The 18,394-nt window shown below is 36.4% G+C and overlaps 1 protein-coding gene across 3 annotated transcripts in view; it reads right to left on the bottom strand.

Moving 5' to 3' along the window:
* Positions 1–8,148: 8,148 nt before the first annotated feature.
* Positions 8,149–18,394, bottom strand: part of LOC117159532 (ras-specific guanine nucleotide-releasing factor 1) — a 56,843-nt gene continuing 46,597 nt past the window's right edge. For all 3 annotated transcript variants that reach the window (XM_033339468.2, XM_033339459.2, XM_033339454.2), the window contains 5 exons: positions 16,659–17,037; positions 16,431–16,528; positions 15,984–16,266; positions 15,706–15,903; positions 8,149–15,535 (listed from right to left, as the gene is read on the bottom strand). In XM_033339468.2, the coding sequence (XP_033195359.2) occupies positions 15,317–15,535; positions 15,706–15,903; positions 15,984–16,266; positions 16,431–16,528; positions 16,659–17,037 (1,177 nt within the window). In that variant the 3' untranslated portion in view covers positions 8,149–15,316. The remainder of the gene's footprint in view (positions 15,536–15,705; positions 15,904–15,983; positions 16,267–16,430; positions 16,529–16,658; positions 17,038–18,394) is intronic.

Here is an 18,394-nt window from a genome sequence, read left to right on the forward strand (position 1 = left end):
TAACTGTAAGCACTGCATTACGTATCAAAAGATGCGTCATCAGTACTCATCAGGGCTAAGCACAGATTCGCGCATCAAGGACACAAGTGTGTTTTAAGCGTTAAAACGACACGTCGTTATAGCGAGCTTGCCGCAACGCGCTAACGACTAATTCCTGCTCATTGTGAAATAGCACAGCGATTCGTAGCAAATAATTACAGCATCGTGATTTAGAGAAAGCGAGGACGAAGGAATTCGTGCGACGTGATAATAAAGTAGATGAAGTAGTTTATACTAGTCGATAGCGAGTGGTGATTGTTTCGAAGAATGTACGCGTATGCTACTATAAATGAAATTGTAAAAGTAACGCAAGTAACGAGATAGTTAATTATAAAACGTATTAAATAACGATGATAAAAATATCAATATCGTTAATTAATTAAAATTTAATTAAAAACACCGTATACGCATCTACGTATGAATTGCGCATATGTACGTATATCGCAACGAACGAAGATGAACGAGGAAGTCGCATATTATAATTAACCCTCGTGTCTGCGTCAATTATTCCGTTCCTCTAGAAAACACGATTTACGTTGATCTCTTTGGCATAAAATTTTCTAGTTCAACGTATCGAACATCCACGAGATAATAACATTTATTCATCCAGAGTCAAAATTTAAAGCGGTGAACGCACGATGTTTGCAACATCGATAAAAACCATTCGATTTATCGGCGTTGTTTCGCGAACAATATCTTTTTTATGATACATTCGCAAATACACCAGAGGAAAATTAATACACGAATATTAGTCCGCTTCGTCGTTCAATCAGAATTCGTGTCACATGTAGTAATTAAGAAAGTTTTAATCGTTATATACATATTTTACACGATACCTTGATAAATCATTCATTTCGTTAAATCTCATGCGTATTCGGGACCATATTTGACTTTAATCCACGATGATAGACGTTAAAATGTCCATCGTTTATCCAATATCGTTTTATCTAGATTAAAATCAAGGCAATTCGTTTAAAGTAGTTCGGTAGTCGATTTTCATTTAATTCTTTTATTTCTCTCTCTCTCTCTTTTTTTTTTTTTTTTTTGTAACTAGCAATCCTCGCAAAAAATAGATTCCAATTTTTGTACGCGCAATCCTGTACAGAGCGTATCAAATTTGCGAATACAAATACTCACAACTATAAATTACAAGGGAATAATTTCTGCATAATCCCGCGATAACAGAAGTATCTGGGGAGAACAAGCAATACGAGTGTTGCCAGAGTGCGGATGCACGAAATGGTCTAAATTGCACACGTATCACGCAGCGCACAATTGCATAAAACTAACTTACTAATTTGTTAGTTTGCGATTTGCTGCTCTAGAAACTAAAAACAACGAAATACTTGAGCACCACGTGCGTTTCATATGCCGGCAACGCATTCCGAACGAAAATTCTCCACTATAATAACGTTTATTCTTCGAATAATGTTTATTATTTCGTGAAAATCGAAATATACAAAATAATCGAAGCTTATGGGAGCAACATAACGATACACGTTGCGCGTGTAACAAAAATCCGCATCACCTACTATGTTTTGCTGAATTTTTCGGGATTCGTAAAGTTAATTTCATTTATTAACCGCTACTCGTACCTGCAATTGTATAGTATGCGTTACAATTAAACAACGCCGTTGAAATAAAATTGAAATGAAAACACGTTGAGCGGATATTTTGCTGCATCCATGTGCTATTGGCGTATTAGAAATTTCTTTCTGTTTTATTTATCTATCTCTTCTCTGTTACTAGATAAATTTTCGTTGTCAAAGTTCCGGCGTAAGTATTGCTCTGTGCCTCGTACAGTCCGCTTGCCAAACTGCTCGCTACCTTCCTCACTCTGTACAACGCAGTGACTCTAGATATTGAATCACGATCTTAGACAGGATACTTGCATACGTACTTGGCCTGACGCAGAGTATAATACCATTTTCTCTGCTCTTTGTTTCCTGTTTATAGGAGAATCGAGAAGTAGAGTTATATGAATAACGCGTGCTCACGCAAGTGGCCTCTTTTGCCTTGAAATCTCTTGAAAACTGTTCCGTGAAACTGTTTTCCTTTGTACGCGATACGAGATTACCCAAGAAACGTGAACGAATTTGACGATAAAGTTATACACGTATTTTCAACGAAACAGCCATTCGTCCGTTAAATTATTTCGTTAAAGAATTACGCATTCGTATTTCGCTTATTCTAAAAGAAATATTTTACTCGCGAAGGAACAGGTAATGTTGATAGTTTTGCGCGGATAGCGCGGTGAGTTATTGTTTGAAGAGCTAATTAAATTAGATTAATGGAACTACCATCGTCTATGGGAACAGTCGATGTTACGTTTGGCGTGTGCTTAATATACACGTGTCTATATATTTCACAGCGCAGGAATAGAAATATTAAATATTTGAATTGTAATTGTAGTTGTTTCAACAACTATCGCTTAAACAGCCCAATTTTCTTCGTAATATTGCTGCAAGTTAAAATATTTGCGTCAGAGATATCGTCACGGTTATAACAAAATCATCCTCCACGTATGTGACTATTGAGATATGTATAATTTTGTGTGCTGGACTGGATTAGACGCGTAGTAGAGATACTTGTATGTGAGTATCAGTGTGCGGATGAACGTAAACTGTTCAGGCGGTTAACAGTCGGGTATGGAAGCAAGTGTTGAGACGCGTGCAAGTTTGTATCGACGAATATCTTAGAAATCGCTCATCAAATAAATATATAATTATTCTAATATTAATTCCAAGTGTAAATTTAGTGTTTCTATACCATTATTTCGGCTATTAAGATCCACAATTCTCAACAGTGGCCATCCGTACAAACAATAACGATACGCTCTGTAATTCGACGCGTTTCGTTCGCGAATCGAATTGCAGATAGTTACAGTTAGATGCATCCTCGAGTTCTCACGTGTAGTTTCTAAAACGAGAGGCACATACTTCCTTGGTAGTTAATATACCTCAAGGCGATTTGAAAGCGCTAAAAAAGGAACACAGAAAGGGGAAGAGCATCGTAGAGATTCTTATACGACTGAACACAGGACAGCATCTGTGGTAGGCGACTCATAATTATGATCTTAATTAAAAGAACATTAATTAAAAGCGTGCACAGCCGCGATTACAATTAATAACGGTCCAACTTGTTCTCATTACTTTGGTGTACGCGTTGTACAGAGACATTTGCCAACTGAACATTTACAACGAAGCGCCAAATGTATGCAAAAGAATGTTCGTTAGATTTCTGCATTGCAGTGCGATGTTCGTAAGGTTTGTGCGAACTAAAAGCTATGAATAACGGCGGCTGTTCAAAGTTGCTTCTCCGATTGCGGTTCACGTCAGCCGTGATATCCGTTCCTTTGATCGCATACAATATTATGGCTGTTACCTAATTACACAAAAGTGCCGTAGGTATTGGGGCGCGCTATATCTCACCATTCTTACGGTATACTACACTGTGTGAAACGAATCACGACTATAAGCACGATGCTTTGACTCTAAATTTTTCGTAATTACAAATGTAAGGAGAGTTAGGACATAGAAAGAAGTCAGGTTCGTAACGGAAACAATTTTGTTCGGTGTTGGTCGATGACCTGTATCGTAATTTGCTTACACATACGATGTTTTAGAGGTACGATACAGCACGTTTGAAAATACGTCCAATCGATCGAGTAACGATCGATCGTGCGAACTAGAAGTCAAAGTGCCGGGATTATTCATGAACATAGAGCGAGCTAGGTAAAGGCCATTGCTTTGAATTTTGAATCCGCGTTCCGAATAGCGATTAATTAGTTAAACGACAGATAAGTGGCCTAATAAACAAAATACAAAAGGGTAGAACTTCGATACATTTAGCTCTAGTTCATCCATCGGTGATAACGAAACGCGATCTGATAAAGACTGAATTGTAACTTTACCTAAAGTATCTATATGATGTAATATTGAAGCATCTATGTAATATAAATACAGTCGACACACATTCATCAGGTCCCTGAGTACTTCTCTCAATGCTCTATCATACTTTATTATTACTTATTATTATTTCACAGAGGACCGAGACCAGAGAACTGAGGATTTTATAAAATGCTAAAAATTCTCGAGCCAATTACGATTGAATCACGATATTAAAATGAATGCCAGTGTTATATTTGCGTTACATTAAGTAAAATTTGTCAAAACTAATAAAACACGAAGCAGAGGACTGAAAAGCTAATTGACTGCAACAGGTGATTGTCGCAGAATTTTCAACGTCAGCTAATCAAAAAATGACCAGAAAACGTAAAAAGCGCATTAGCTTCGCTCGATTAATTTTCACTTACTTCGCCTGCTTTCTTTCCTAATATCGTAGATATCGTTTTTCTCTTTAGAAATAATTTCACACGGATTTGAGACGTTAAAGTGACGACAAAGACTGTAGATAATTTTTGTCAATTAACTAGAATCGATCAAAGTAGAAAGAAACGCGAAAGATAAATATGTCTATCGTAAAATATATGTAAAAAAGAAGAATCAGCGAATAGTTCGAAATTCATTCACCGAGCGTGGATCGTAGAATAAATTTTGTAGCTGTGACATGGCAGAGGACTGAGAATTTCACGTATAAAAGATAATTCTTGTATATACATGAATTAAATCGACGGTCATCGTAGTGTGTCTGCGAAGTTACGGTTATTATTTTCCTCTGCTGTGCAAATATAATACAATTTAACGTTTTTAAGAGTGTTAAAAAGCGAGAATCGCAAAAAAATTCCCATTTCTATAGTATCACCCGTACGTATATCTCATCGCACGACGAACTGCACGAAGAACGATGTCGTCGGATATAAATTCGGAATTTCAATGAAAAACTGCCCCTTGCCTTTTTGCTTCGTCGTACAACGTATCACGTTCTGATAAGATAAACATAGAAAATTTGAGTTCGGAAAACTTCGTTTCATTTACGATAATCTTCCGCGTAGTATCGAAAGAGTGAAACTTTGAAAAGATACACACATGTCGGAGAGTTAAATTACCGTAGATAAAGGATATTTGTCTTTTGACTTTGGTTATTCTGCTCGTCTAAAAGTCATCGTCGAAATTAACGCAGCATGTACTTCTACATGTAAATATTCCTCACTGGCCAAGTTTTTATTATTAACCATGGAAATTAATTTACTTCGTTAACGAATACCGATAAGGAAAGGAGGAAGATACGCAAAGAGGAAGATAATTAGCGTAATTAAACATCTCCTAGAAAGTAACGAAGGTACGTAGTACATAAAATAAAAAAAAAAGAAAGAAAAATATTAGCTGGTGGAAGAATTATACATATCCAAAGAGACTGGCTAACTACAATAACATCTTACTTTAAATGAATCGTATTCGAAGGAAATTATTCTTAATTAATTAACGGTTGTTGCAATAATAAACGATATTGCCAGCAAGTAATAGTAGGTACATTAACACAATCGGAAATAATAATGAAATCTTATACCGTTATAGTTATGGTAGAGATTTCGAGGCTCAATACGCCAAGCAACCCCCTTTGATGTATATAATACGAAAACCATTGTAATCCAGGGATTTGGTTCGCAAACTGATCAATATGGGCATTCAAAGGATCGGTAACAGTTGTGTTATAATTATCTTCCATTTCAATGCGATGTAATGATTTCTGCCAGAACGTGCAAAGGCAGCAATGCGTATTGACAATGTTAACGAACCAAGGGGCAAAAAGCTGGCAGTAAATGCGGCGATTCTAACCGTGGGCATCATTTCAAACGCAAACACGCAACACCACGATACACCAAACTGTTGGCCATGTTATGAATGAATCACGTTACGCCGTTGTTCTACATGTATCGTGTAAATACACAACGAAATCATAAGCTTTTACACACTTACTCCATTGCTACGTTACATTCGTCTGCTTTTCGATATTCCATGCATTGGCCAGCATTCTTACGTGATATTCAGATTTTCAAATTCGCCCCGACATCGTGTTAGGTAGATGCATAGATCGAGCATTGTACGTACCTCTCTATCCCCGTAACAGAGTCCATATTTGCTGGCACACGAACCGATACAATAACGAAGCTGTAAAGTAGCGAGACAGCAGCGAGGCAACCAGGTTATCGGCCGAGGAAAATTACGCGTAAATTGTGCTAGTGCGGTAAGCAGTACGCATTAAATTATTATACTAATTGGTTTTGTCATTACCTGAACCTACAATTGCGTGCACATAGGAGCCGTGCGTTCGGAATCACGCGTCACTATTTAGGAACTAGAGGAAAATAGATAGGAAACGCAATCGAAACAGTTAAGTAAATAAACGTAGTTTGCTACTTATCAAAAATATGTTTGAATAAAAATATTAGGACGCACCTAATCGCGAAACGCAAGAATAAAACATTGCCTAGGCGAATTCGAACAGATCGTTTAATAGAAATTCTTTGATCGAAAAGTTCATGGAGCAAATAATTAAACAATCACGACACAAATTCGAGCAATTGACGATATTCGCGCGGAATTCGCCAAAGTAAAATTAGGCTCGTCGTTATTATTTCCTTCGATAACTCGATTAAAGTTGGAAAATTATGTTCCGTAATCCATACGCTTTGCATGAAAATAAACTGTAAGCATAATCTCTCTATACTTTTGTTGCCACCATACGTTTTCCAGCAGGCGTAAAATAATGCAGAAAATATAATTGCAATGGCCGTTACTCGTTCGTATTAAGCCCTCGAGCTAATACCGCAGTAAGTATAATTCATGTCTATTACATTCACGACTGTTCTCATTAACGTACAAGTTATAAAAATGTTTGTTTCGCGTGGTTACCACTGGCCGAGTACCAGCGACAAAACTGTTGCTTTATGTTGATGTTATTCGACGTGTAAACAGAGAAAACTCGTGGGTAAATTTTAAGACAGAAAATATATATAAATAGAAGTGTAATTATAAGTAAGAATACAATTTGAGCTGGTCCAGATCCTCACGCTAGCTGTGTTACCCGATAACTGAAAAGCCCGAAGCCAACGTCGCCTGTCTACTGTTTATGCTTTGCCTTCGTCGCAGTCTTTTGTCTACGCGCTGTCGATGGCTTCGGTGCTTGAAAAAACTAAAGAGACCAGATGTAGGATTTTCTTAGAAGTGGTAACCACTAAAACGCTTTAACATTTATACATGGCGTTATTAGGGTGAAGAAGAAATTGAAATTTTTATTGATGCGGGCAAGAGCGAGAAAAGAAGTCGCGCAACAGTCGCGTCGTCGAACGCGCGTACAACAAACGAACGCCTTTTTCCTAAAACGGAGAAAACTGCCGCTAGCGCGCGACATTTCAACGTCCGCCAAACAACAGATTACAAATCGAGGTATCAAATTTTTATAATCGCGTGGCCGACAGCAAGTTTTATGCCGCAATTTATAGCATAATCGATTATAATTAATTATAGCGATTTTAAGATACTCGTATTCTGGGAAACGTGGAAAACAGCGTAGCAATCGGGATCGCGGACAATAGGTGGCTCCATAAGAATAAAAATACACGGACGAAGAGTCGCACTGTGTGTAAAACAATGCTATGTAGGTAAATGTGAAAATCGTGAAAAGAAAACATCGTAAGACAGTGTGTTCGGCCGAATGAATTATTGAAATCGCTTTGAAAACAGAGATACTGCCATTAGTTTTAAAAGCAGCTAAAGTTAAAAGGCGGTTTTTTTTTATGGAAAGAGGGGAAAAAGAACCGAGGCGCAATAATCTATGGAAGTTTTCTTTAAAGAGCATCCGCTGCTATTCTCGTCGGATTCGTTTAAACGCGACAACGGAGAATAAAATATTTTTTCTTATTTCTGGACGATGTTTAGCTTGGTATTTTTAATTGTGCCGCGGCATTCAATTTTACTGGCAGTGCTACGTGAAAGTTTTCAGTCAGCAGCAATACAATGTTACCACGTTCGTTATCATCTTCGCGTATTTGTAATTTGTCCGAGTATGTACTTAGTTGCGTACACGACACCGGCGAGTTCTCGTTTTTTGACTGGTCTCGGTAAAAGAGAAAAGAAAGAACGAGGTTGACGGAAACGTTCGAAAATAATTCAGGAAGTGGGCAATTGTAATAAAAATCTAAACGAGTTACAGAAGAATATTTTCTATTTAATGTATACAGATCGAGAGAGAAAAGATATAAAATGTTTGATAGATAATAGACAGCATTAACGATTAATGTATAGCATTCAAATTGATATTTGAATAGACATTGGCCTTCTTTCTTAATTATTCTTCAACAAGGAAACTCTTTTCTTCGTCGTATTTGCTTCTCACCAGTTTATAAAAACATATGTGACATCGAAGTACTCGATTGAATCAAAGATGACATACAGTGTTATAACGAGTGAGATCGCAATTACACGCTACAGAACATACGTATCGTCTCTCTTGCATGTTCTTTGACTCAATCCTGCAAGCCACTTTTCACAATCTCAATAGTAATTCTACGATATTTACATTGAACGTTGCGATAAAGTTAATGCAGAAGTTAGTTATTACATTGCATCATTTGGCGCACGATGCCTAACGTTTGTCCGTTAGGAAAATTATTGATCCGTGATAATTATCAAAATGATATGCAATCCAGTTTTATGCGATATCATTGGAAGAAGTTCTGATTATAATTTATATTTACGATAATCGTTTCTTAATCGAAGCAACGTTAAGATATATCAAGCGGGCATTTTGATCTTAAAGTTACGGTAAACGTATATCTCGATGGCAACAAATTCAAAAATTTGGAACAATTACGTTTCTTTAAGTATAACGATTAATAAGAGGTTGTTATTTCTCCTCGTAAAATGTCATAATTTAAATGAAATACCGCGTATAACTTTGAGCGTGTAATTTAAAGAAGAGGATAAAGTTAGAACCCAGTTATTCACGGTAAAGTAAAAAAGCTCTTACGGCTATAACTTTAAGTTAGGATAACAAAAGGTGCCCTCGATCATACTCATTGCGATTGTATCGATTTCGTGCTTTGTTATAATTTAAGGATTTCCTCTGACAATCGGTTAACGCATCGTAATTCTTGCATCGGTGTAAACTACTCGGTCTAATTGCTGACATCGTACATCTAAATGTCCACGTCGACGGTGGATATATAATTAACATTTACTCACAACCAGCTGATGATTTGTGATCGATAATATTCCGCTTAAGTTTAACTATGTTAAAGGAACGTAGTCGCACGCTACGAATGTACAATTATCACGCAAATTCATTCGTTCGTATCTCATGTGCACACGCATCCACGCGCAATTATAATTTATAGATATTTTCGAACGTCTTAAACGTAATCTTAAATAGATAACGTATCGATTTTCTAATCGAGATAGCTGCTCGAAATTTCCAATCTCATCACCGTCCACAAGTAAATTCTAATTTTTAACAGTTGTTCATCTTCACCGTTGCGTTGCTGAAAATTTTGGGAACGACACTAACCGTTATACATCGTTCTGAAAATCTAAGCTTCTTTTTAACGAACGAAACTCGTCCTTTAAAGATTCTTAGGTTTTATAACGAATATGTATAACGCGCTTCAAAGACTTTGTATACTCGTTTCGTGAATTTAACTGGCATCTTTAACTGGAACACGGCTGTTTCCATTTTCATAAAAAAGTACAGCGCGGATCGCTAAAAATTCAACGATCTAAGTTGGAGTATCATACCGATGAAATATTCTCGAGTTATGGTGATTCAAAACATTAAAAGAAAATCGTGTGTTGCACGGATTTCAGGCTTTCCATGTTCCGTAAAGTATACGATGCTTATTCCGTTGATGTACGTTTCCCATGTACCTTCCCATAGATCGAGCACTTGCCTGCGTTCGTTTTCAACGTTTCTACGTAAATAGTAACTACGTGAAATATTTGATAATTTAGCTCGATTAGTTTTAGGCTTCTTATTAGATCGATATTGTTAGGTGAATCGAATAAATTCGAACTTCTTACGATTAGCGCGCGGATTTTCATAAATAAATTCACAAATAAAACGAAAATAAAAGAAGCTTACTTTCCATTGCTAATTTATTGATTTGTCGACATACATAACTGAAAAATTATAATTACGATAATACAAACCTTGCATCAAGTACGAATATACAAATTTATCGATTGCTCTTCCGAAGTTATATTTTACTTTGCGAAAGAATTGATTAAATTTTGCTTTCGATCGTTTCCTTTTACTGTCCATAGACGAAAATTTCAGACGTATTAAATTTATCTTTACGAATAACTAAAACAACGTCTGTGATATACAGAATAAACAATTAAACATTTATAACGCAAAATACGTTGAAAATATTTGATTGCTTTATTTCGATATAATACAATTAAAGATTAAGATGAAGTACGTAATTGCGATAAATAAATTCAAATGAAACATAACGTTAACTAAGTACATGTAATTACAACGTACGTAATATAAATATAAATCATGTGAAATCATTTTGTTGTCAGACACGCTTATTGTTACAAGATCTAACGTTTTTAAAGGAACGTTAAATTAAATAATGTTGAATAAAATTGGACACTTTACACGTATACATCTACACGCATGTACGTACACGTACATACGTGTTTAAGAGTTCTTTCATTACGCTACAGAGTACGTATTCGGATTTGTTTTGATTATCTCTCTGATTGTGAAAGTTTTGTACGGCAGCGAGCCATCGGAAATTCGTTCGGTCGAATAATGTAATCCTTACGAGTGTCCTGTGTTACATAGTAACAAAACTATTCCACGATACTTTCGTTCTAGGTCATCTACTTTCCCATTATGAACATTATCCTTAAGTCGAAACGTTCAACGTTCCATTCCATTGGTGAGACTTTTACAATTCTTTTTTTAAGCGAACTTTTAACGTTTTCGAACGAGTCTCAAAGTAAAAAAAAAAAGAAAAGCTGTATTTATCGAGTGATTAAATGTCGACCGTTTAAGGTATCGAGTGATTGACGTTAAATAAATTAATATAATCAAGAATTTTATAAAGATTGGATTCGTCAAAGCTCACCTCGTTTTCTCATCAAATATTTTTAAATCCCCGTCACCTCTTATTCCTTTTACATCTATGTTCTGATTATAGGTACGAGATTGACATTTCCTGTCACGTTCTTTTTATCTGATTAAAGAATCGTACTAATCTAAGGTTCACTAATAATCTTAGAAGTGCCCGTTATCGAGAAGATCTTATGCGACATTATTCACACGACACAGTGGCATAACAATTTATAGAATCTATAGACATCGTTTGCTTTGATGTTTAGAGGGAAACGTCGTTTAATTTTACATTTCTATAACGTTTGTCATATAGATAATAATCCATTTACATCTGCATTTATCAATAACAGTAATAGTTACCTAGTTCTGTCTAAATTGTCATTTAATATTATGTATTCGCGTGTGTGTGTGTGTGTGTGTGCGTGTGTGTGTGCACGCGCGCGCGCGCCTGTGTATACAGAAAAACACCAGTGAACTCGACATTAGTCTTTCAAATAATTTATGCAAAGCTGCAAATGAAACGCGCTCCGTGACTGAGCGTGCAAATTTGTGCGCAACATTACTCGAAAATTGAATATATATTCGTTTCAAAATACCTGGAATTACTCGACAAGTCCGTGGAAAGAAAATATAGCTCTACGTTTAGAAAAAGCGTATGTAGGATAATGTACAAGCGAAGGAATTTAATTATAAATACGATAAATGATAAATCATTGGCAGACTATGAATAAGTAACTTTAGTAGAGAATATCTTTCTACAACGTTACACGAGCTTCGCTATGAATCGATCGTAGGATCAGCTTCCTAACGGTTTATCGTGTCTGGAAAAGAAATTGGCACATATTTTTTACTGGTCTCGATCGATCAACAACGATACATTTTTGGAAATTCCGTGGATTGTCTTCCGTGGATTGATATCGATAAAGATGAGGGAAAGTAAAAGATCTTTTTTTCGTTTCTCGTGATCTTTCGGTGATTCGAGATATGTATGAATCGTGTTAAAATTATGTTAAAACAAAGCTGATAATTTTAACGAGATGTATCTTGGAACGTAAGATACGAAATCTCCTGCAACGCAAAAGAGAATCGATAACATTTTGATTACGAGAATGACATGCTCCGCAAAATTATCCAAGTATGTATCAATTTGTACAAGTATGTTTGCTTCGACGTTTTTTTTATATTCCATCCGGAATCTGTTTAAATATAATTCTGTTTTTACAGAAGCCTTTGCTAAAGAAAGTTACACGTGAACACAGATTTTTAAGGTAATTCGTATGTTTCTTTTTAAGAGCGACGATACATTGTTATTAATAAAATTAATAACGAGATCGGGGCTTTGTATTCAGGTACTCTATTCCTGACCCGTAAGAGTATTTGACGTTTAAGATATAGAAACTCCAGGAAGAAATGACTTTCGATGAAAGTACACAAATTCGATCGTTTTTAACCCGATCGGTGTTAACAGATACCACAAAAAGTAATCGATTTGAGAAACAGCAACACGTGAGATTTTCATGAAACGATCTATATAAACCTATCGAATTAAATGGCATACGGTTATTGTATAGCGAGTAATCGAATAGAAAATTAATCGAATATACGTTTCCTTTGCACGAAACATCCGAAGAAGAAAAGAATGGAGAATTGCATTTGTGTACTTCACCATGATATTTCATTTTGAATTTTGTCACAGACGAATACATTTGTCCTCGTATAATCCCTTGGAATCGATAGTTTTGTTTTACGAGTGTATTCGACGTTGACGAAAACATCGGTGTTAAAATTTTACGCATGGTTTACGTTAATCACGCAGGTTATAGTCCATTTGACTTTCAACAACATTTATGAGCGATACGCTTCGTATTTACAATAACTATTATTTTTTTCCATCACAGATATTTATACAATGTAAATTTACAATCAAACAAGCTACGATCAACAGAAAAAAAAACACGACTAGTTCAGGATTTACAATTGTTATGGAAAAGTGGCTCGCTATAATATCCCGTTGATCGTTTTACTCGCGTGAAACTTGTGCGGGGAACGTGCTAGCTGGAGAATATGTTTCACGTAGCCCATACGTCATGTTCCTTTTTTCTCATTCTCGGTGTACAGACTGACTAGAATTAGTATAATATCGTATCTAGATAAAAGAGAGGTAAATAGAAATTCGCGAAACGATATGCGATACACCTAAAAACAACCGAAACGTTTCGAATACAAGGCATAGCCAATACCGAGATCCACGTGACTATAAACTATAAAGTGGAATCTTACATCGAGGAAAGTATAACGAAGATTATCCGTGGAATGTCCTTTTGACAATTGGATAAAAAAAGGATTACGAAGGATGCAGCTGATTACCGAAGCTTATCACTAACATAGTTTCTTTTTAAAAGGCGAAAAAGAGTATAAGAAGAAGAGACAGAGAATATTATTCTATGTATATTTTTGGCTAATGATTCTTGCTTAAAGAACATCTTCCTTTATTCCATTATTTTGCACGTATTATATATCTCGATCTGATAAGCACTCTGTCATTGAATTCGTTACCGCGTTCGGACATTTAAATCGATGGTTATAAATCTTTTTCATTCTTCTTCGATTCTTTAATAACGTAGTAATTTTCGTAACACGAGCACCTCTGTTCTTGATTAATTATAATAAATAAAGCAAGACCAAGTATACAATATAACGTAACAAAGCGTAAACTATCCAGTTTAATGAATAACCCGTTTGTTTCAGCGAGATGACACGGATATTAATTTTCCTCGTATTCGTTACGACGACTTTAACGATACGATCATCGAATAGTCACGCTAAAAGTGTCGTCAAGTATGGCGGAATAAATATTTTTGGATTACATTTAGATACATCTTTAATGATATGCGCGTTCTCAATATGCGAGTAGACTTTACACGACAAATGTGTTAAAAATACACGAAATAGAAATCACACTTTGCACTGTTATCGATCGATCTTTCGATGGAGAAAAATATCGATACGATGGAAATTATGATAGGTCCCGCTCTCCTAACGAAACTCTTCGGCAAATTTTCTTATAAAACATGGTACTATCGGAAAAAGAAATAAAAAGATGTAAAATTAAGCACATACTATATATCTCTACGACATTGTTGTAACGACATTAAGAAACGATAAGAATAGGGAAGTTTGGAAAAAGGGAGTAAAAGTTAGATTAGGATTAGGAGCCGATCGAAGGCATTATATCATTACTCTACTGATTGTCAAATACAATCTTCGATCTTTGCTGCTAATCTCCGTCGCTAGCATTTTTAATATTAATATTCGTTTGCACTGGCGCGTCTCAGGGATTAATACTGCTCGATTCAGCGACTTTAACTAAAAATCAACGATCGAAATCTCTCCGGTTTCGTCAGCTAGTCTACATTCCGTCGAAATAAACGATGTCACCGGTATCGTCCATCGCTTTAACGTCGTCTCTCGACCGAATTGTAAGTCTCGTACATGCCGACGACAGTGATCGACGCGGTTTGCTAAATAAAATAGAAATATGTTGGTAACGTTCGTACAAACTATAAACTTTTCCTCCGCGTGTACCTGTGACCGGAACGATCCAGCGTTCCAACAAAAATATTGAAAATTTCGATCGCGCATCGTACGCGAAGATGGCACAGCGCGATCGATATATTCAGAAATTTTCCTCCCTCGTTCAAATTACTCGTTCAAGTAGCAACGAACATCGCTTTTCTCGGATTCCACGTAAACACACATTGAAATTCACGAGTGGAAATATAGGGAAAACGGACGTTACTGCGACTGTGACGACGAGCGAGACTGGACAGAAATGGACGGGGTTGAAAACACATTGGCTCGTGTCCGACATAAACCGACGCCGTTCGTACTATTTGCAAGAAATATTGGACATCTACTTTCGAAGAAACTTGGGGAATATCAGGATACGCTGGCCGGTTAGGCTTTGGATTATAACTTCGCCTAGACATTTATTTCGTCCTTTTCTCGTGATGAAAAACGAGAATGCTACTCGTACGATTCGTACAGAATCAACGAGTTGAGTGCACATTTAAACCCGTAAACGCTTCTCATAATCACAATTGAGCAATTGAGATTCAACGCTCGGTGTGAGTATTTCTTTCCTTTTTTTTTCTCTCTCTCTTTTAATGTTTTCCGTATTATCTAGAAAATAGCCCGAGGATAAGACAAGGATAATTACGTATCGATAATTGAAGTGGCTTGATACTTAAGATTACTTTGTGGATGTATGGCTCACAGAAGGTGGCAGATTAATTAAGGTTGAACTACTTAGCCTGGATGTTCTTGGCTCGATCTCCAAGGACATGCGATATAGATCCTTCTCGTTTAGCATCAACGACGGGTCCAGCAGATAATTCGTAACTTTCGTTATCAGTTCGATCTTGTAGGGTGTCTGCTGGAAATGTCGTATCTCTCGAATCACGTGGGCAATCTGGAAATAAATCGAAAAATTTCCTCCAAATTTCAAACTCGATTTAAAGAATTGGCTCGAGCTAAGCAAGTTTATACGTTTTCAATTCGCGATATCTCTCTCTTCTCTCTCTTTCATTTTTTACAGTAACAATTTTACGACATGACCGAGTAACGAGTAAACCGATTTACCATTCTCATTTTGGAAAAGTTTAAAAGGCCATCTTCGGTCATAGTCGGTGTACCCTCTTCTATGAAAGAAAGATCGGTCAGATATAATCCTAAATAAGGAATGCAAGGTGGATCGCATCGATGCAAAGCGTCCCGTAGGTTTCTAAAGCGACCGTCCGAAGACACGATATTCTGTAGTCTCTCGATCGTTTGCTTCGTCTATAAAACAAACGAAACAGCTCGTATATGTTCGTCATTCGGCATTTTAATATCGCCGAACTCGCGTGATCGTCCCTTACCGTCTTCGAAACTTTTTCCCAAGTCTTTTTCAATCTGAAGACGCTGCTGTTTGTAAAAGCTGCGCAAATCTGCAGCACGCCGTTGTAATTGTGCAAAACCCTGCTGATATCCGCGACTGCGGCCCATTTCTCGATCGCTGCAACTCTCGCTGACATGTTCGAACGTCGGATAATCTCGGAGACGACCAACTGCGACACTTCGTTGAATCTCTTCGTCATCAAGAGAATGTGCGGTGCGCGTGTAGCCTTGTCAGTTTTCATCCACGCTTGTCCAAGAAATTCCCTACGCAGAAATAGAAGCGGATTACAAATACTTTGGATGTCAGCGTTCCTGTATCGATGGATACGAGTCGGACGAATCTTCTTTATCCAAAAACATTTATTTTCACGGTGAAACTTCAACGATTCATAAACGGAGCAACGAGTTAATACGTTTGGATAACTTACTCGCTTGAAATAGACACGAAGATCTTGTGATCCAAGTACGTCATTTGCTCTGCGATTTCAAGCGCCGATAGCGTCTCGATGCTTTCTTTCGTTTGCACCTGAAATCGCATGACGATATTTTTCAATATATTACGGTTTGTAGCACAATGTTTTTGACTAGGAAAAATACAAAAGAATTAGCTATGTCTATTTAGTATCGTGGGTTATCGATGTTTCTTGTATACGTACAGTGGGAGATGCCAACAGTTTCTTCAGATCCACTTTGTTGCTCTCTGGCTCTTCTTTCGTGATCAATCGAAGAAGTTGGCTCGCGGCTTTGTGTTCAGCCGGAAGAAGATTCGAGCAGTACATGATATCCTCGAGAAACTCGATCGTCAGATTTTTCAACGTCTGATCGGACTCGAAGTCTTGAGCGTGTTTCGAGACCCAATGCCTCAAAACGTTTAACACTCGCATCGTGGCTGCAGTTGACATGACCGACTCCTTGCGCCTGTTTTTGTCTCGACAAGAACCACTGCGATTATTTCCATCGATGCCTTTGTCCGGGGGGTTGCTCGACGCAGATGTTGCAATTGCGAATGCAGTTGCAGCCGTCGAGGTACTACTCCTAGATATATAGATTAGCAACGTTAATCCTTTCTGCTTTGAATTTGTTTTTGTGCTGTTTGTACATATTAAATGGACACATAGTGTTTATCTTTTTACCGTTATGATTATTCTTTTGAATAGTATGAAACGTTTCGGCTATGACATTACACATAATTCGTTACATAACATGCATATCTTTAGCATCTGTAAATTGTTATACCATTTAATATATCATTCCTCGTATTATTCAAATAAATAATCATAAAGTATATTATTTAATTAGTAGTTTGTTATTGGTTAACATACTGTTGCCTATTCGAGTATATTCGTTAATAAACATAATATTGTTTATTCTACCATATTTTTTAGGAAATTCCCTTTCGAGAATTATCGTGATTCGAATCAAAGCTTCTTCTTTTCCAGAGATAGGCTTTTAATTTGAGCGAATATCTTTTACGTTGAAAATCTTCGGTGAAGCACAGATATTAAATTACTCGACAGTTTCGTAACATCGGATGATTACTGTTTATGAACATGTTTGTTCCCCACCAACTTTAGGCCGTACAACATTTCAATAATCAGTAAATTTACATATTATAATTTGTAATATTAAAATATAAATTTACTAATTAAGACGAGAGAATATCAAACTTTATATCGTTCATCATTTTATAGACAATAGTGAACATCTAAGTGTGACGATTAAAAGACACATATTTCTTTCTTTGTTATCTACAAACTACTCAGCACATTACGAAGAAAAAAAAGAAAAGAAAAATCTAAATCTTTTTCTACTGATCATTCGAAATACGCTGAATCTTACAACTTCTTTATCACTTGAATTTCTATTTTGCAGTGTCAACCGTATTTATCTTCCGCCACGGTATTCTCAATGAACTATCGAGAAACGTATCGACAAACGTTTGAACATCGAATTATACGTAGGAAAATATTAGTTCAAGTTTATTCCTTAAATTTTTATGTCACATACATATTGCGTATGACGAATTGTATAAATAAAAATAATAACACTTTAATTAGATTTGAATTTTAATATTGTTAATATCGACGCTATATACACATGTATATGTATAATATATGCATCGTACAATTTTTTGCGACAAAAAAATACTGATTATTAAATAAATCAGCCTATTGCGAATGATTTCTCTAATCTAGAATCTAATGTGCACTAGTGTGCGCCTTGCTGTCTAGTTGAATAACAAATACCGACAATGCAATAGCTGTATCCAGCTGCTGTACTAAACTATAGCCACGGTAGAGACACTATTACCGCGAATATCAATTAATACAAGACGTCTAAACAGTTCAAACTATTTCTATTTCGTTTAGCTCGCCCATGATGCAGGATAATT

Source organism: Bombus vancouverensis, chromosome 13 (assembly GCF_051014615.1).
Source record: "Bombus vancouverensis nearcticus chromosome 13, iyBomVanc1_principal, whole genome shotgun sequence".
NCBI lineage: Eukaryota > Metazoa > Arthropoda > Insecta > Hymenoptera > Apidae > Bombus > Bombus vancouverensis.